Below are 20257 nucleotides of genomic sequence, written 5' to 3'. Positions count from 1 at the left end.
ATTCCTCCCCAGAGAGAAGAACTGTAATGCGACATGGCCAGAGCTCCAGGACGGTCCAGGATGTCTCTCTCTTTGGTCAACCGTTACCAAGTTCAGCTGCATTCCCAGGGAACCCTGGCAGGGTACCCCTCCCTCCTAGGAGGGAAAAGCTGTAACGCAGCCTGTTCGGGGGTGATGTCCCCAGCCTTGGGCACCTATCTCCCATGTGGATCCACTGTCCCCAAGTACAGAAGTGATTTCAGGGAGCCCCAGCAGGGTCCCCATCCCTTCCAGGAGGGAAAAGCTCTAACGTGTCTTGGCCAGAGATCCAGGACAGCCGGCAGTGCTACGATGGGCTCAACAGCCCCCACCCCCAAAATCCTTTCCCTTGTGGACTAGTTCCTTTCTGCTTCCCAGGGGTGGACCAATTGGGCCAGACCCTCAATGTTGCCCCATCCCAGGGAAGCAGAAAGGATGTGCCCCTCTGTGGGGGGGTTTCCTGAGAGGGCTGGCCCCCAGGGACTGGGCCAGCCCCCTGATGTCCCCAAGTGTGCCGCTAACAACATAGTAGAAAGTTGTTTTGCCTTCCTTGGGGGCAAATGGGTGCAAAACAGCACCCATCTGCCTGCAAAGAAGGCAAAAGAACATTGTGCCACCTTTGTGGCTTTTTGGGGGGGGTCGGGGTAGTTTGACCAGCGCAGGCCTGCACACCTAAAAATCAAAATTCCCTGGTGGTCTAGTGCTCCTTTCTGCTTCCCTGGGGTGGCAATGAGGCCAGTCCCTCACTTTGCCCCCCCCTGGAAGCAGAAAGGATCGGCCCCTCCTTGGGGGGGGGGGGGGGCTTGGGGGAGATGGCTCACAGGCATGGATCCAGCCCCCTAATGGGCCCACATTTTTATTTTTATTTTGCCTTCCTTGGGGGCAATGGGTGCAAAACAGCACCCATCAGCCCCCCCACCCTCCAGGGAAGCAGAAAGGATCTGCCCCGCCTTGTTTTTTTCTTTTGGAGGGGGCAAAACAGCACCCATTTGCCCCCAAAGCCGGCAAAACAGAGTGCCTGCTTTTTTTTGTTTGGTGGGGGCCCACTTGGCTTGGAGGGGAGGGGGCACACCCCTAAAATCAATTCCCTGGTGGTCCACTGGGGATTGCTAGTTGAGGATCTGTGAGGGTCTCCCCTTTCCAACAAGCCCTCACTTGTCCAAATCTGGTATAAAAATGCCCTTGCAGCATGTAAATTTCCTTTCCTGATGACATTGGCGCACGTAGTGTGCGCCAATGTCATCATAGCATCCCCCCGAACTCCTGGCACGGGCGGGGAATTCTTCCCCTTCATAGCCTGGGGGGCGGGGGGGATGACCGCAGCAGCAGGGGTGGTCATCCGCCCACCCCAAAGGTAAGCAGTTCGTAGGACAAGGTATCTCATCCACCGCACGTAAGGGGTTAAATATCTTTGTCCACTTCACAAGTCTCTAGAGCCCATGGTAAGTCTGGGTGGACAGGCTATATAGAATTCTAGGAAACGTCACCTGGTCCATAGGTTCTCTCCCTCAGTCTCTTGTTCGTATTTCAACAGCATAAAGGCAGTCTACTTGGCACTTCACTAAGGTGCAACAGCTTCGAGTTGGCTCAATGGTACCCAGTTAACTCAGCGGTCCATTGGCAAGATGCTTCAATAACTTTATTTCAGGCCTGGCAGCAGGGTCTTCAGAGTCTGGAGGCTTGACTACCCCGGCGAATGCCTTGATTGTGGAAAGCTGTATGATCCAACCAGATGTTACGCGGTTGGTGAAGCAGCTCAATGGAATTGGCAGAGCAGTGACTATTCTATAAAGCTGGTGGATCAACTCCGCTCTGTCCATCAAAAGGTTTGCACCTGTCTCTACCATTCATACTGCATGGCTATGCCCTAGTTTGATTGATTCCCCCAAAGGCATCAACATGGCTCTACATTGGCTTGAATTACTAGTTGCTCTGCTGAGCAAAGCAGCTGCCCAAGGTAACATGGACTCCGAGGTGGTGGGTGTCTTCTCCAGAGTACCAAAGATCTCTTCTTTGGCTTCTTCACCTGCAGTAAGAAGCACCTCCAGGCACACTTTCACTCTCTGGGTACCTGGGTTTCCAAGTCTACGATTAAACAGTATGCAAGCTTCTAGTTCTTACGACAAAATGTCCTTTCTGCGCCACAGGGTCGCTCCTTTGATCAGCTCTCTTGGCCCCAGTGGCAGGAGACTGTCATGGGAAAACAATTGTCAACAGCAGAGTGGATTGTAACCCGTGTATTTATATATTCACCCTAGCAGGGGATTGGTAGCCTTCAAGCCTTTCACTAGGATACAATAGGAACATCACCCTTGCAGTTTCCTCATTTGTTGAAGCAAGTCCCAGAGGGTCTCATCCCTGATGCAGTCGTTTGGTGGCAGCAACTACTTATGCTGGGTGTTCTAAAATTGTGGAAGTGATCCTCATTCTCACCAAGCTTCCATGCTGTTTTGACTGTGCTCATTTCTGGCCTCCCTCAGCACAAAGACCTCTGGCTTCAATGAACTACTGTGTCTTGACCACCTCCCTGCTGATCTGGCTCCATGGATCAGTTTTGGGTTATCCCAGACTTTGAAGTCCCCACATACATGCAGGTGAAATATAAAACTATCCCCTGGGAGCAAAGATATCCATTCTGTGTTGGACTGAAGCAACTTGGCTTCAACTTTGAAAAGGGGTTGGCTTTCGTTTACTAGATCGCTGCTGGTCATCTTGTGACCACTTATGCGTTGGTGCGCCCTGTAGAAGCGTCAAGGTGGAAGTTGGGATGTCAAGTTGATTAGGTTTTGAGAAGACATCTTTCAATAGGTCATTTTATCTGGAGTTTGAAGAATAGTGACCTGGTCACATGATCCCTCAGAAGGTGGTGTGGTGGCCATGGGCTGGTCTGCTATGGGAGGACAGATATTATTCAGTTAGCCTATCAGCAACTGGAAAAATTAAATGCAAGACCAGAGATTGAAATGAAGATTTGATGAGCAAGTGCTAAAAGCAGCAGTATCACCCATTAAGCACAAAGAGTGGTGTAATGAGGAGCTAGTAGATGGTGTGCAGCAAAACCATCTTCCACACAAGAATAGATAACCTTTGGTCCATACACATGACTCATTACACATAAAAATAAATCTTCAAAATGTTGTTAAATGCTTCTTCATATGTATTTCCAAAACACACAGTTTAATTTACATAGGTAGGATTGCATGGCCTTCAGAGTCAAGAGTTGACACCAACAGCTACCAGGACCAAACAAAAGCTAAATAGGATCACAATCAGTCCACACACTGCCACAAACCCCATGCCAGCTCCGGTGGGAGAAAGGGGAAAGTGTTGAGCTCTAGCAGAGTCCAATATGCAGGTGGTTAATACTCTTCTACTCGCTCTTAAGATCCAAACACCCATTTCTATGGACAGGAAAACATGGTGGCAAGGGCACAAGATGAGCAAGATATGTGACCCCTCAGTGCAATGCCCAGGAATTGGCAGCATAGACGTTCTTGAGGCCTCATAAGAGCCTTATGCGGAAGGTATACGGTTGTAGAAGGCGGAATCTCTCCTGAGGCTGGTGTTACATTTCTCATTTTAAGAAAACAGCGGCAAGCTCTTTGGTGCCAAAGCCATGGGAAGGCAGTCTGGCCAGAGAGCTGGAAAGCAATAGGACACCACTTTTGAAATCTGTGTAATGAAGACTAGACAGGAGATATTTTAGGGTTGAGAAGCAATTGTAACTGTGTGGGTTGGAATGAAAGCCCCAGTGTATTTTAGGGTAGTGCTGGCTTTCCAGAAGGGAAGCCAAGTTCACATGTACATGAAATTGTTCCCCTTGATAATCAACAGGTATGTGTGTTAACTAACGCGATTCAAAATACATCTTTGTGGACTTTGCTTCATAGTGATAATGACCAGTCAGTCCTTATTTTACAACCACATCCAAAAGCAGGCCCAGGACATAGGTTATGACAATACACCAATAGTAGGCTTCAATTCATGCATACACTCATTGACCACACATCCCTTCCCCAACTGTCAGACATTCCAAAAAAATAAAGTTACTTCAAATCTACAGTGGTAGGACGCTCACGCCAACATGTAGGGCCTGCCATAAGCAAGTAGAACGAAGGCAGGAATCACAAATTACAGCCTTCTGAAAATGACACATACAACTAATTTACCAAATCATTATTAGTCCATACACCAGACATGTTCGCCTCAGAGTGCAACTGTTGCCCCATGTTGGTTTAAAATGTAAGATTAATGCACATCAGAATGTTCTCTGTTGTTGCAATTAGAAAAGATTGGTAGAAAATTAGAGGTTGCCTCCTTTTTTTCACTTACTTTTATGGAGGTACTCAATCAGTTGATAGATGTGGGCAATGCCCTCTTCTGTTAACGGTGTTCCAAATACCAATCCTTTCTCTGGAACATTAAGGGAAAAAAGAAGGAAAAAAAAGACATGTTCACCAAATAGGATCACTGCATCCTTTAAATTTAGTGAGATTGCCTCCGAAATGCATAGATAGAATAATGGACTGGAAAACAAGTTTTTGACATGTAATGTTTTTCCAAACTATGGTGCGCTTTAGAGGAATGTGCACTGTCAATATACTTCTTCAACTTGGCATGTGCCAAGATATCTGTGGAGGGGGGGGGGTAAAACATCATACCAACGGAAACACATTTTCGTGTCCCTTAGCCATGCAGTACTCCACCATCAGTCAGCAGTCATTGTCTTCTGTTCCGATACTAGATATCAAATATATATCAAACAAAAGGGGTAGCCTGGACGGTATTGTGATATTGCAGCATAATTTAAACATCCAACGGAACTTGGTTTAAGAATCATGCACTAAACTGTCATTAAAGATTAAGGACTTGAGGTGTCGACCTTCAACTAACATTTTAAAGACCTGATTGGAGGTGGAAACGTTCATTCAGTATTACATTGTATATTCCATAAAACAAACCACCTCTCCCATATCTAAACTCTTGAAGAGCATTAGTCAATAGTGCAGTCCCCAACATAAGTCAGACAACCACTGGTTGAAAGTTAAACCACCATACACCTGGATCTTCAAGTAAAATCCTAGAGAAAGAGGTTACCCTATCATCCACTTAATTGGAAGAATGTTCATTGAATTATGGGAACCCTCATTACATCTTTATGAAAAAGTGCTGGACACATTTAACGCTACACCACTAGGACGGATGTGGGGATCGCTAACACTTATCGAGTATATCACCAAGGTTCTGTTGGAATTGAAAGACGTTGCAGCATACTGCAGCATATTTAGACCAAGATCAACAAGAAACCAGGACAAACCTTTGCGTTTTAGGAAGTTCAATGAACGGAAAAATCCAATGGCCGCAACATTGCTGTTGGGCAACTTGGGATCAACCTCTCCCATCAGCTGGGCAAACTCGGTCCCTGGCAGATCAATCAGCCTTGTGATGTTGCTGACCACCAGCTCTGTGAAGACCTCTGGATTTTCATGTCGCAACTTCTCCACAAAGAAATCTGGGTTGAAGATAATCGGCTGGCTTCGAAGGGAGGCTTCATTGCAGATGACAATGCTGCAAAGTGCATCACTGTAGAAAGATATATTGATTACTTAAAGCATGGGTACACATTTCAGGTTGCAAACTGCTAGCCAAAAAAAGTCACTCAACACCTTAGTTAACACAGACACACAACACCATTTTTACTCGCCAATGACCAGTGGTAATTGCAAAATGTGAGCCCTGATTGAAGCATTTGTTTGTATCCTTGTAATCTTACAGCCGAAGTAAAAACAAAGTAGCAAGCAGAGATTCAGGTATTATTCATCAATAGCTCTCCATCCTTCACAATTTGTTGAGAGGCTTCGCAGCAGGAAAGGCTGGAAGACTGCCCTAATGATGCTGCATTATGCAGACATGGAATTTGGAATCCCTGTTAGTGTAAGGGTACTGTCATGTGCATACAGGGATGGCTGAGTAGGGCAGGTGAAGGAGGGAACAATATGGAGTAAGAGTACCCTCATTTCCAAGAAAGTAAATGTTGTATTACTCTATGTGCAGATGTTCTCCTTTCTTCCCCATTATTTGGGCAGATTAAACAGAAAGAACTTACTGGGGAGGTGGTGACAGGATATGTGGGATATGATAATTGGCTTCAAGGGAAAAGGTTGCTCAATACTCCTGCCAAAAGAAGCATCCCTTCAGGAAAACAGAAAAGTGCTTACAGAACATTTAGGGAGTTATCCCATATGGCCATCCTTCAGTTCTCAGTTATAGGTGCAAGCCTTTTTAGAACCAGAGAAGCTGCCTTAGATTCAGTGGAATTCACAAGTAGTATTGAACATGAAGACCATGCATAGAGTATGCTTTTAAAATTGAAGAGACAATACATCTGACAATGACCGCCTTGGTCGCTTTTGGTCCAGGTGAAACACCACCATGATTAACAGTAGGCTTCTTTGGCCTCCCCCTTTCTGTCGACAGAGTTGGGGTCCCTCATGGCACAGCCCTCTTGGCAAAGGGCGCCAGCAGTTGGGGCACTTGGTGTCTCTTGGCAGAGGGCGCACCCAGTTGGTGGGCCCAAGGTAAACTAGAATCTGGCCAGTAGATGTTCTTTCTAGGTCTTTTGAGCCAGTCACTTTCGTATGTACCTTTATATATATATTGGAAGAATGCAAAAGCGCACAAAACTGCCCCATATGGTGCTTTGCGATTTCTACCGTTAACCGTTGCACTAAGACAACTGCTGTTTGTGGGTGGTGGGGAGACAGACTTAGGATAAACCCCTCAAGCTGGCCTGGCCTTCCACAAACACAGGTATTTTGTTCTGCCTTCTTGTCTACACAAGGCCCTTAAACTTTTGAAGCTATTATCTATAAAAAGTCGATTATCCTGTTCTCTTTGTGGATAGTACATGCTCCACAGTAGACATTTGGCTGATGACAAAGTGCAGGCTATCAAATAAAACAGGAACAAAAAGTAAGGCTTAGTGTTGCAGTTGGTCTGTCGGGCGACTCCTCTTATATTGATTGTGGTGGTAGGGAAATAAGGTTCACAACGATAATAAAGTGTAGACGGGGCAGGAAAAACCCCTTGGTCATACCAGTTTTATAGGAATGGTCGCAGGTTACTGGATTGACGGTAAGCCACATGAAACCCGTCAAATGTAGGAAAATACAAAAAGGATGCATAAGCACCCAAGAAAATCCAGGACAGTGCGCCTTATAAGGTTTGTAAATTGTATATTTAATTCAATCACAAATGAGCCCTTGCAGATGACACGTGTTTCGGCCACTTTGGCCTTTCTCAAATCTGGGGTGATATTAACAGACTGTTCAGAATTGAAAAATATATGTGAGAACATGTATTACATCATACATTAGGAGCAAACAATCATACAAATTGGCCATTTGGTCACATTAAAAGTCATGGGTTTCAATATAGCAACATAAAGCATAATTATATGATCAACGGTAAATTCAAAAGTAAATATAAGTAAGCAAAAAAAGAAAGAAAAAAAAGATAAGTGGGAGAAAGGGGAGAGACAAAAGAGGGTGTGTGGGGGAACAAAACAAACAAGAGACAAAGAAAGCAGATGAGATAATATTAGTAAGCTTTTTCTTCGTACTCTTTAAACTTAAGTTACCAAATAGTTGTCAAGCTCACGTCTATCCCAAGTCAAAAAACTCACCCAAACCGGGGGTCATTATGTTCTTATTCAAAAAGCAAACATTTTATTGGGTCAAATCCCAAAGCAGTGTTATTCTGTTGGGGTAAATGAATTATGCAAATAGATTAATGAACAGGAAACCTGTTAGCCGCGAGGAATATGTCATTAATGTGTGCTAATAGTGCACTACTAGGAACCATATTGTGATACACATTAATCCTAAATGACTAGATTTAACTTGATAAGGGCTCACCACTTTCTGCCCTGTCTCGTTACATATAGGATCTATGTATTGGTGATATTTCACTGAAGCCACTCATTCAGTACCGAGTGTGCTTATGGACACGCAACAAAGTTAAACGCTATTCACACACTAATCGGAGAATATAATGTGGCACCGTGTCTCCGCTTGCATAATATTAAGCAGAATAATATAAAAATCTAGTAACTGAAATCCCCATCTCCTTTCCTGACTAACAGGATTAAGTCGCTTACCTAAATCAGAGGAAAATCACTTGCGTCGGTTTCAAACTAATGGCGAGCGCCATTTTGGAACTCTTTTAAAAGGTTTCCATAGTAACTTAATGCTCCGCGCAAGCCGGCATGTCATTGCTAAGCAACTAACTTAGGAAACACACAAAACAATGTATAGAGCGGTTCAATAGGATTAATTTATCCAAACTATCATCTGTCCTAAAAAGCGGGTGCCAATCTTTATTGTAATTTGCTTGTTTTATAAATACAAATTAAGCTAATAGGATAGTGATTTTCCTCTGATTTAGGTAAGCGACTTAATCTTGTTAGTCAGGAAAGGAGATGGGGATTTCAGTTACTAGATTTTTATATTATTCTGCTTAATATTATGCAAGCGGAGACACGGTGCCACATTATATTCTCCGATTAGTGTGTGAATAGCGTTTAACTTTGTTGCGTGTCCATAAGCACACTCGGTACTGAATGAGTGGCTTCAGTGAAATATCACCAATACATAGATCCTATATATAACGAGACAGGGCAGAAAGTGGTGAGCCCTTATCAGGTTAAATCTAGTCATTTAGGATTAATGTGTATCACAATATGGTTCCTAGTAGTGCACTATTAGCACACATTAATGACGTATTCCTCGCGGCTAACAGGTTTCCTGTTCATTAATCTATTCGAATAATTCCTTTACCCCAACAGAATAACACTGCTTTGGGATTTGACCCAATAAAATGTTTGCTTTTTGAATAAGAACATAATGACCCCCGGTTTGGGTGAGTTTTTTGACTTGGGATAGACGTGAGCTTGACAACTATTTGGTAACTTAAGTTTAAAGAGTACGAAGAAATGCTTACTAATATTATCTCATCTGCTTTCTTTGTCTCGTGTTCGTTTTGTTCCCCCACACACCCTCTTTTGTCTCTCCCCTTTCACCCACTTATCTCTTTTTTTTTCTTTTTTTGCTTACTTATATTTACTTTTGAATTTACCGTTGATCATATAATTATGCTTTATGTTGATATATTGAAACCTATGACTTTTAATGTGACCAAATGGCCAATTTGTATGATTGTTTGCTCCTAATGTATGATGTAATACTTGTTCTCACATATATTTTTCAATTCTGAACAGTCTGTTAATATCAGCCCAGATTTGAGAAAGGCCAAAGTGGCCGAAAAACGTGTCATCTGCAAGGGCTCATTTGTGATTGAATTAAATATACAATTTACAAACCTTATAAGGCGCACTGTCCTGGATTTTCTTGGGTGCTTATGCATCCTTTTTGTATTATCAAATAAAACAGGTCTCGTATCTTCCGGTCGAGTCTGCTTCGCTCCACCCGGTGTACTTCCCTAGTGTCCTCCCTGCCCCCCTCCCACACTCCTTCCCACTCCCTTCCTCCACGCCCCCTGCCCCACTCCTTCCCACTCCCTTCCTCTTCTCCAATCCCCTTACCTACTCTATGGTGCTCTGTTTCTCCTATCTTTTCTAAAGGCTTCTCTATCGACTATCCTGCTCTCACTAAATCTGGTGGGAAGAAGTTTAAAAAGGACATCCTGGTCTCCAACCCAGGCCTCCCCATCGCTGATACCTATATACCGATGCCTCCTCCAGGCAAACCCTCACTGACACCCTCTTTGTCGTTCCCCTGTCAGACCAATGGACCCTACATATGGTCTGTTCTCTCTCTCTCTCCTTTCTCTTCTTCTCCCATTAATGGTGGCACCCGTTGGGAGGCCCTGCTGGCCTCCTTCCACTCCTCCAAGGTCATCATTAATATTTACTTGAATGGTACTGTCTTGGTCCAAGGCCCTAAAGCCAATCTTCTCCTCTTTGATGGACGCTTCCCGCGCCTCACCAATTTCCTTTCTTCTCCTGCTGTCCCCTCTCTCCCCTCCATGGCTTCCTCACCTCCCCCTTGGCTACCTTGCCCTCTCCTTCCTCTTCTGCCCCCCCTCAGACTTCTTCTAAACCACTGCAAGGCGCACCTCTGATTTGTACCCCCCCCCTCTCGAAGTCTTTCAAGGACAGCAACTTTCTCCATATTGCCACACTAAACTCTCGATCAGCTGTCAAACACTCCTGACATCTGCCGACTCCTGGAGAAAATAGACCTTGATGTCCTCGGTCTCACCGAGACATGGTTCACGGCCAGCTCCGTCATGAGCTTTGACACTCTACTCTCTGATGGTTACAAGATCATCTCCTTGCCCAGATCCAACCATTCCGGAGGGGGTGTAGCCCTGATCCTCCCTGAGTGGATTTCTGCCTCTGTCATTCCTATGCAGGCCTACTCATCTTTGGAATGCCTCGTCTGCAGGCTCTCTCTAGCTCTCTCCTATCCAATCCCTTACTGTGGCTACCATCTATCGGCCACCTGTTGAGATCTCCTTGCTCTCAGTGGGAGGACCTCTCCTTTTCCCTCCTGGTCTCGACCACTCAACTCCTCCTTCTTGGAGACAACATACACCTGGATACGTCCTGTCCTTCCTCTGGACTCTTTCACAACCTCTGCGATTCTCTATCTTTCTATTATCCGCTCTGGCCCGACTCACTCTGCACGGCACACTCTGGATGTTCTGATCTCTTCAGACCTTCCCCTTCGATCCCTCTCACCACTCCTCCCACCTGGATTGTTCACTTTCTCCTTTCCTCCGAGTTCACCCTCTCTACCCCTCAGGCCAAGCCAACTCCAGCACTGCCATCTGCCTTCTCGGTTATCCAACCCATGAAGCGCGTGTCAGCTGAGGCTTTCACTGCCACTTTCTCACCCCCCATGGCCCTTGGCTGACTCACACTCTAACGGCCATTTCCATGATCCACTCTGCTATATCTGATACTCTCAATGTTCTTGCCCCTGTCATGAGTATCCGCTTGAAGCCCAAAGCCGAGTGCAACTCTTGATATGACTCAGACCTCGTCACCCTCAAACACAAGTGCAGGGTAGCTGAGAGGAAATGACGTGCTTCCAGTTTATCCTCTGACAAACTGGCCTGCCGCCTGCTCCAAAGGCAATACCGGCTCTCTGCCTGCACCAAGAAGAGAGCCCACATCTCTGCGACATCTAACAACTCAGCCAAACTCTTTAAATGTGCAAGAAACTGCCTAATCCTGCTGCAGTCTCTACATCTCCTATCCCATGACCTCTGTACAGTCCTAGCTTCTCATTTCATCTCTAAAACTCAGGAGAGTGTGAGAGTGTGAGAGAGTGTGAGAGAGTGTGAGAGTGTGAGAGTGTGAGTGTGTGTTTTTCTTCTCTCTCCCTCCTTCCTCCTTCTCTGCCTTTCCACTGTTCTCCCCAGATGAGGTTTCCAGACAAGTCTGATCTATGAAAGTCTCATCAAAACAGGTTCACACCTGTTCCTCCAAAACCATCAAGGACCACATTGACACCCTGGCTCCTGCTCTAGCAGACTTCTGCAACCTCTCCTTCGGCACTGGAGTCTTCCCTTCCCCCCTGAAGCACTCTTGTGCACCCACTTCTTAAGAAACCCTCTGCCGACCCTTCCTGCCCAGCCATCTATCGCCCAATCTCCATCACTGCTTTCCTGGGGAAATTCCTGGAAAAGCTGGCCATCTCCCAGCTGTTAGTTGTCTCCATGACCATCAGTCTGGCTTTGCAGCTGCCAGAAGCACGTAAACTGCTCTCCTGAACATCCGTGAAGACCTGCTCCCCAACCTGGATTCATACCCCCCCGCCCCCATCTTACTTTATCTCTTCTGCCTTTGACAGGGTCAGCCATGCCATCCTGCTCAACAGTCTCCGTGATAATCTGGGTATCACTGATCAGGCCCTGGCTTGGCGGACTTCTTTCCTCTCAAATCGACCTTCCCAGGTCCAACTTGGGTCTTTCCTCCCCTCTATCTCTACCTGTGGTGTTCCCCAGGGGTCTAACCTCTCTCCCTAGCTGTTCAATCAATAACTGGCACTTCTTGCACAACGCATTGCTGCTCTCTGTCCCAACTTTCAGTGCTATGCGGATGACACTCATCTCATTTTCAGGCTCCCTTCTGCCACCTCGTCTCCTTCTCTCATCTCTGACTGTTATCCAGGAGTGGTGTGCTGCCAATGATCTCTGCCTTAATGCCAGTAAGACAGATTCTCCTCATCGGCACACCTGCTCCCTCCATTCCTGTCAATCTCTGGCCAGCCTCTCTTGGCAATGTTCCTGCTCCCACCTTTGAGGCTAAAAAGCTAAATACCTCGGGGTCATCTTCGACTCCACTCTCCTTCTCTCCTCACATCTGACGTCTCTAAGAAGTCACACTACCAGCTGCACCTCCTCAGAAGTATTCTTCCTTTCCTCTCCTTCCCCCAGAAGCTCACGGTCTCCAGAGCACTGGTTCTCTCTAGGCTGGACTACTGCACTAGCCTCTTTCTAAATCGGCCTGTCTCTGCTCTCCGCCCTCTGCAACTCAGCCAAAACAGGACTGCAAGACGTTTCCTTGGCCTCAAGCCTAAGGATTGCATCTCTCCAGGACTGAAACCTCTGCACTGGCTCCCAGTGGCGGGGAGGATTATGTTCAAAATACTCTGCATTATCTACAAGGCTTTTTGGGGCCTGGGGCCTCAATAACTTCAACTCTCGCTTCCTAAATATCTTCCTTCTCAAGCTCTTCGCGCATCCGCCTCCAACTCCCTCAGGGTCAGTCGCTTTTCCAAGCAACGAGTTGGTGGTAGATCTTTCTTCTGCTGGGGCCTCCCTCTGGAACAGCCTCTCAGTCTCACTGAAACTTGAGGAGAACCATCTGCGGTTCCGGAAGCACCTCAAGAACACAATCTCAATATCACCTGCTGTGTTATAAATGCCATATCATACCCTCTTCTGATCTCTCTGCTGTTCCACTAAAAAGGTCACCAGCGCCCATTTTAACACCTACAAACCAAGCTAAAAACATTTGTCACAGATGGTATCAAAAATCTACAAAGTAGTTTTACAGTGCTTTATTAAAACCTTTCAAACAACTCGCCAGAACAGGCTGGAATGTTGGAAATCAAGCGGGTACCTAAAGGTCTTTCAACCTACTGCGGGCTCCCTTCACCCTTGCCCAGAAGTTCCTAGTCCCTAGAATGCCCCCAACGTATTCTAGAGCATGGTAAAAACTACTGGCTAGATCTTTTCTAATCTGGGAGGCGAAACCTAAAGGCCATCGCCTTTTCAATATAGCTCATTCAGGAAATATCTAAATGATCTTGAACCTTTTATCAGCAGACTGATTTTACCACCATTATCTCCCCCTCACCCTGTCATTCTGCCTCAGTTTCTCACTTTATATCCATCTCCACACTCCTCCCTCCGAGATTTTTCTACTCCCAACTCCACATCCACTCCTCCTTCTCTACTTCCCTTCACTCCTCTCCCAATCTCTGCTCCTCACTTCTCTTCTCACCTATCCTCCCTCTACTCTCAATCCCCTGTTCTCATTACTCTTCACCTAGTTTTTTCAATTATGCCCCCCTGCTTCATACCACCCTTACTACTTCTCCCACTACTGCCTTGCCAGCTCGCCAAATGCCCCCTATTCTTTCTCACCCTCACTATCTCTCAATCTCCTTTCACTACTCCAGACTGTACAGTGTACGCACAAAATGGCACCACTCGCACAACCACACAACCTGCATTTGCACAAAACACTGCCAGTCTCCTCAGCACTTCACTCAACTGTCCATCCTCTGCCTGTTCGCTTGATCCTCCACCACTCCACCTGATCTCACCCAAAACATGCCAATCTCCTCTGTGCTTACTGGGATTTTATAGCCCAGGCTAGCACCTTCCAATACTCCAACTAGCTCCCAGTGGGCTCACTGGGTGCTACTATATCAAAGAACTTGATTAAGTTTTCCTTTCACAGTACTCTTGATGGTTTGGCACCAGACATGACCAAAATAGCACATGCCATGGGACAAGAAGCTGGGCATTATTTTAAAGCTGTAAACACTGCCCACAGCAACATACACCCAGATATCCCCCAATTCTAATACATACTCATCCTTGCAAGACCTTGAACAGATAGTCTTGCACCAAGAAGGTCCCTAAGGTTATGCAAGCCCCCAGATCTATACGAGTCGATTTCTAATAGTACCAATCACCAACTTAGTTCCTTTTTTGAAAGTTAAGGGCAAAAGCTGCACACATGGTCAGTTGTTGGAATGTAAAATAAATGACCTGACAACGGATTTCGATTTGTTGAAGATTCAAGAAGCCTTTGTTCTTGAAATGTTAATTCTGCAAAATTAGCTGCTGAATGTTCCAGTAGAAATTTAGGAAAATGTTCTCAGCTTCATAAAATGTTATATGATACAACCTGCTATTGAATTGTTTAGTATAATCAAGTGGCCCAGTAATGTCTGCATCAAATGACAACAGGCCGACTTTGGAGCATAATCTAACTTCCTAGTAGGAAGGCCTCAAGTGGACCATTTAATTTAAATAAGTTAAAGCATTCAACCACCTACTGACACTGGCGAAACTATTGTTTGATCTTCCCAGCAATCGAGATTAGAAGTAGTTCACTGGCTCTAGATGTTACACCAACCCATCATTAACAGACCACCACATTGCATATCATCTTACCCCCATTTGGCTAACCAAAGACAAGCTTTTAGTAACATGATGCCTGGATACATCAAGATATGACAGGTGTTCCAAAATTGTTCAGATGCTCTAGCGAAAGCACAGATTCCGTAGTTAACAATTTAATTCACTGGCTCGAGTCTTGAAATAATTTTTGATATTGTTCATGCCAAAAGAGTTTCTGATCCAATGAATTCACAAAAGGGATGTCATTGTCCACGATTCAATAATGTAAGGTCTACTTGCTATTGAATACAGAACCTTTCCTCATATACATTTCTAATATCCGATTGAGGGTGACATTTCCACCAGTAGCACTGTCATTCCTATGAAGCTCAAAGGGGGCCTCATAAAACATTTGTTAAATGTGTACCTCAGATCTTATGATGCTGTCTTTACTTCCACAATCCTAAACCTGGCCACATCATACTTTTACGTGATCGAAACTGCTAATATGAGCCCAGTATCCTTACCAGAATTGGTTATTGAAGATGAACTCTGGGGCAATCCCAAGCTGCAGTCTAAACCCCCATATTATACCTTGACAAAGCAATTACCATCCATTTTGACTTCCCTTGGCCTCAGAATATAATGGTTGGATGGAGTGTGGTTGCCGTCCCCGTCACACTGTTAGAAACAACTTGTCACAGAGATATATTGACTATGTATTGGCTATGTATTACTGGGTTTGGATAAGTCAAGGGCCATGGAATGGTTTTGTACTAAAATTCTCATTATGCCATAAAACTGACTATGCTGGTAAAGGTTAATGGGCGTAGTCCAAAACATCTGGAGAGCTGAACGTTACAGACCCCTGAGATAGGTGGATCTCTATGTATTCCTTTGAGTTAACTGAAATACTAGAGAGCAACCACGACTCTTCGATATTGACCCTTGCCCTGCCTAAATACCCTTTTACCAATGGTGAAATGTTAAATCCATCCACCAACCAACAAACAGTTCCTAATCTCAAAACCATAAGGTGGACTCTCTAAGCTAGATCGTAATCAGTTATCTATTTTTGAAGAACTTAACATAAGTATAACCATCAATGGATTGTATTTTTATAACAACTTAGTATCTACCATTAAACCATTTGTGACATCTAGGCCTAATAGGAACAGACCATGCAAGATGAGACGGTCTGACAGATTGCAGGAGAGGAAGTCTCATACAAAGAAATAAAGATGATTAGAGAGACCAACTGCAGGTAGCTTTTAAGCAGAAAAGTTATAAAGAACAGTTGGCAAAAAAGATGGTGGAACGCTCATTTAAACAGTGGAAGGCCTTAAAACTTGCCACTCTAAACAAAAAAAACAGGGGGAGTTCTGGCAGATTGGCCCCAATGCCACCATCACATTTTATCCTGTTAGTAAATTAAACTACCAAATTTGGTTTGTATCATCATTTTCAATCACTTTAGTCTGATACCTCTACTCAAGATTGTAATACCGATGTCCAAGTACCTACTGAATTGTCGTTTCAATCTTCTGACTTTATGGTGTTTAATCTAAAGAGGACCAATAACAGAGTAATGGCCTTTTGGGAATTATGGACTGTCAAAAATATTTATACATATAATTTAGATCACACAAAAGGAAAGAATAAATAGTGCATGTGTCACTGGCTGACCCTATTGGAAGCACTAAGCTTAGCCTCAGTGAAGGGAAGGGAAAACTGTCAGATGACGTTGGTGTGCCAGCTATCTAAAAGGGATAGGGCAGAGGATAAACCCTTAGCTACAAAAATTGTTACCAACAAAGGTTATTCCAGTCTGACCCACATAAACATTCAAAATATTTATGTTTTTGCTGTCACAAAATCAGAAATGAATGGAGAGGAAGGGCATCCAAAACACACATGATCATGCCCCTGGGTAGTTGGGGAACCGATTTAACAACAAGGCATAAAATGAGCAGCGTCGCATAGCAATTTACTAGGCAATTCTGTCTATTTGCTAATTAAACTGACTCTTGTGTAGCACAGCTTGCTATTTAAATTACCCTGTTCATTGAAAGCACAGCTCACCCTGCATTTCTGTCTTGCCCTCAGGAGTCTCTCCACCCTCTTAACTGTTCACTGTAAGTTCAAAGGGGCTAATGGAGACAGGGTGCAACAGTAATCTCCTCCACTCTTAAAAGTGCCAAAGCCCCGAGCGGTCATCAGGGTTCTGGGATGGCGAGGAGAGGAGTGATAACGCTGAGTGCCCCCATGTGGCAATAAAGATCTCCCTAAAATTTGTGAGCTGAGCTTCAGTAGGAGATGGACACTCAGTATTTGTTGCTGAACAATGTATTTTTGTGAAACGCTTAATGTCCTTTGAACTGCGCGAACAACTGTTTTCACCATCAACAAATTATAATTTCTTGTATACACAGTTCAAACTTCCTATTGTCATGCAATTGCGGGGTGAGTATTATCTCCCGGCACAGCCCCCGATAGAGGCCAACATCAACAGTGAGCTGATCCCTAAGAGGGTTATTTTGTCAATCAGGTTATCCTCAACTTCCAGTCTCATTCCTTCTTGAAATTAAGCAGAAATGGGAAGAAGATGTGGGTACACTAACTGGATGATTGGCAGGAAGCCTTGATGTGCCTGCTTGAGATAGCCATACCAGCTCGACTTAGGCTAGTCCAATTGAACGTTCTTCACAGGGTTCACTATGCAAGTGATTGCCTCTTTAAATGTGGTCGGTTTGTGACTTTTTATCATATCTGTTTGTCAATTCATGCAGCTAGCCTTTACGTTTTACAGACACTTATCTCACTAATGTCTCACTTCTGAAGTCCACAAAAATGCTGTATTGTTGCTTATATTATGTCTTGGGTAAAATAACTTCTGGTGACATTAAAAATATTGGTACAAAACTGTTAATCAAATATGTTTGTTTGCTAGCTAATCAAGAAACGTTTAAGTAGCAAACTTAATCAACTTTTTAAAACTAATTTATGTTTTGTACAACTATAGCAAACAAGGTTGCATTCACCAGGACTGTAGAACATTGTTTTTAATCAGGGTTAATACAAAAGAGTGTGTGTATTTTCGTCACTTTCAATGATTGAGAAAACACAAAATAGACAAAAATGTTTAAGATTCCGATATCCTGTTTGCAACTCGGAAACCTTATATAGCAGAGCGTGCCGTCCTTACTGACCTTGTGTCCCTCGATGGCCTCTGTCCGTCTTGAGCAGGACGTCGGCATCGGTATAAGTGGCACACAATGCACTTGTTGCCCCAGTTCAATTTTTCCACACAGCTAGCACGAAACGGTTGACTCACTTTTGCGTTTATTCTTTGCTACGAACTTCAATATTGACGAAATGGCGTAATCTACCCCAAAAACAGGATTCACGAGATGTGCTGATTGTGGTTCAAAAATGTGCATAACTGATCTGCATTGTGTATGTATCTGGTGCTTGGGATCAGGGCACAAAGTCGATGACTGTGGCCCGTGCCAATCGATGACAGTAAAAGCCTTAAAAAAGAGGGGGAAGGGGTAACTGGCCCTAGGCAGGATTTACCCCAAATTGGCTTCATTGACTCAGTCGAAGGGTAAAATGTCTGAAGACAAGAGCTCGAGAGAGATGTTTCTCATCACCGACCCAAAAGACACAACAAACATGCAAAGCATTCTAGGTCGAGATCTCGTCGCTCTTTGGATTCATCGAGGAGGCCCACAAAGAAGCCATTGCTTTCGATTGACCACTTCGGATTCCTTGCCAAAGGGAAAACAGGTATGTTTTCAGAGTAAAAGTGCTTCGAAAGGAGAGTTTCGCTGGAAATCCAACGTAGATTGTTGGAGGTATTTGTGAAGGCGGCATCACCTACATATTTGAAGATTTCAAAAAGAGAAGGCCGACAGGGTCTCGTCAAAAGCCGATGTTCGTGTGTTCGCAGTTCGCCTGCCCAACAGCCTGGGCAGAAATGCCTCGAATGCCTCTTGAGCTCCACTTGTGGTCTCTACGCCTCGAGAAAAAAGTCCATCTCCACGCGAACAAGCACCAAAGGTGTCGAAGTCGAGCCCATTGTCTTCGAAGTCGACATTGTCGAAGCCTTCAACGTGCTCTTCAAACCTTTTTAAACCGCAAACTAAAAAATATACTTTTATATGAGCTCTATTTAGCAGGAGGAGGAGGAGGAGGAGAAAGAAAGCCCCGTTTTGGGCTGGAACTCCTGGTGTCCCAGAAGAGCTCATCTTGGAGGAATCTAGGGGGAGACATGCTTAAAGATGCCAGTGGTCTTCAAACTTGCCCAGAAATGAAGTTGTGCACACCTGAAGGATCTGCACATGCAGATGCATCATACAGATCCGTCATGTCTAAGGTTATAGAGTATTTGGGCTGGGGGAGGTCTACAGTGGAGTATGAGCAGGATGATGTGACTCACATTTTGGATAAGGGGCCACCTAAGAACCCTATACTTCCATTCCATACAGCAGTTAAGATAGGGTCTTGGAAAATTGGAGAAAACCAGACTCCACTACTGCAGTGCATAAGGATTTCACGCACAAATTTAGACCCTCCTCCATTGAACCAGAATTTCTTTCTAAACACGCCAAGCCCAGAAAGCATGGTGGCACCGGCAGCCACTACAGCTTCCAAGGGGGTGTGTACCCCACAGTTCCAACAGACAGGGACAATAAGAGGGAGGACACCCTGGGAGCATGGCTTTAAAAGTGGTCAACACCACCTTTGCCTTAGCCAAGCTCACGTATACCTTATTGGAGGTCATTGATATGGTGGCATAACATGTCTCAGAGGATGAAGAGAGGGGAGTTTTTGAACATCATTGAAGATGAAAAAGATGCTATGTGTCAATAAGTACAATCGGGTTTGGACACAGCAGACTGTAAGTCGCTCTATGGCTGCTCTCAGATGCTTTGCCTGGCTGAGAAAGTCAGGTTTTGCACCAGATGTGCAGTCCAGGCTTTTATCAAAGCAGATGAAAGCCTAGGGAAACTGCAGTCCTCTAACGCAGCCGCTAAATCTCTTAGTGCTGCAATTAGGCAGCCTCAGCAGGGTCGATCTGCTCCATCTTCCACTCAGGTTTGGAAGAGCAGTTCATTTTGCTTCTACTCGTCCGTTGAAAGAACAAAGGGTCAGTTTTCCCAGAGGGGATAAAGGAGACAGCATTGTGGCTCCCGAGGACGTGGAAGCAGAGGTACCGCAACACCGTCCGCTGCTTTGCCATCCACATGCTGAGCGACATCAAAGCCGCTTTGAAAACGTAAGCCACACAACTGTGGTAGGGGACATGTTAACCCAGCATTGGGTAGAGTATCAAAGTATTACTTCAGGTACTTGGGCACTGCAAACGATTGCCCATAGGTACTGCCTTCCTTTCCCGAGAAGACTTCCAAACTGTCTCCCAAGAGGCCAATCGTTCAAAGTTCCAGATGTGCGCCTCCTACAGGAAGTTCTAACCCTGTTGGAGAAAGGTGCAGGCGAACCAGTGCCTGCAGCGAAAAGAAATCAAGGCTGGTACTCTCTCCTTATTTTCTGATTTGCCCGGCCACCA

At 44.9% G+C, this 20257-nt stretch overlaps 1 protein-coding gene across 4 annotated transcripts in view; it reads right to left on the bottom strand.

The window, feature by feature from the left end:
- The window catches only part of ARHGAP19 (Rho GTPase activating protein 19), a 507107-nt gene that overhangs the window by 363951 nt on the left and 122899 nt on the right, over positions 1-20257 (bottom strand). For all 4 annotated transcript variants that reach the window (XM_069611587.1, XM_069611584.1, XM_069611586.1 and 1 more), the window contains exons 2-3: positions 5336-5601; positions 4351-4431 (exon numbers count right to left, since the gene is read on the bottom strand). In XM_069611587.1, coding sequence (XP_069467688.1) covers positions 4351-4431; positions 5336-5601 — 347 coding nt within the window. The remainder of the gene's footprint in view (positions 1-4350; positions 4432-5335; positions 5602-20257) is intronic.

This window comes from Ambystoma mexicanum, chromosome 8 (genome assembly GCF_040938575.1).
Source record: "Ambystoma mexicanum isolate Mex_15411 chromosome 8, UKY_AmexF1_1, whole genome shotgun sequence".
Taxonomy (NCBI): domain Eukaryota; kingdom Metazoa; phylum Chordata; class Amphibia; order Caudata; family Ambystomatidae; genus Ambystoma; species Ambystoma mexicanum.
This window is presented reverse-complemented; position numbering and strand designations above follow the sequence as displayed.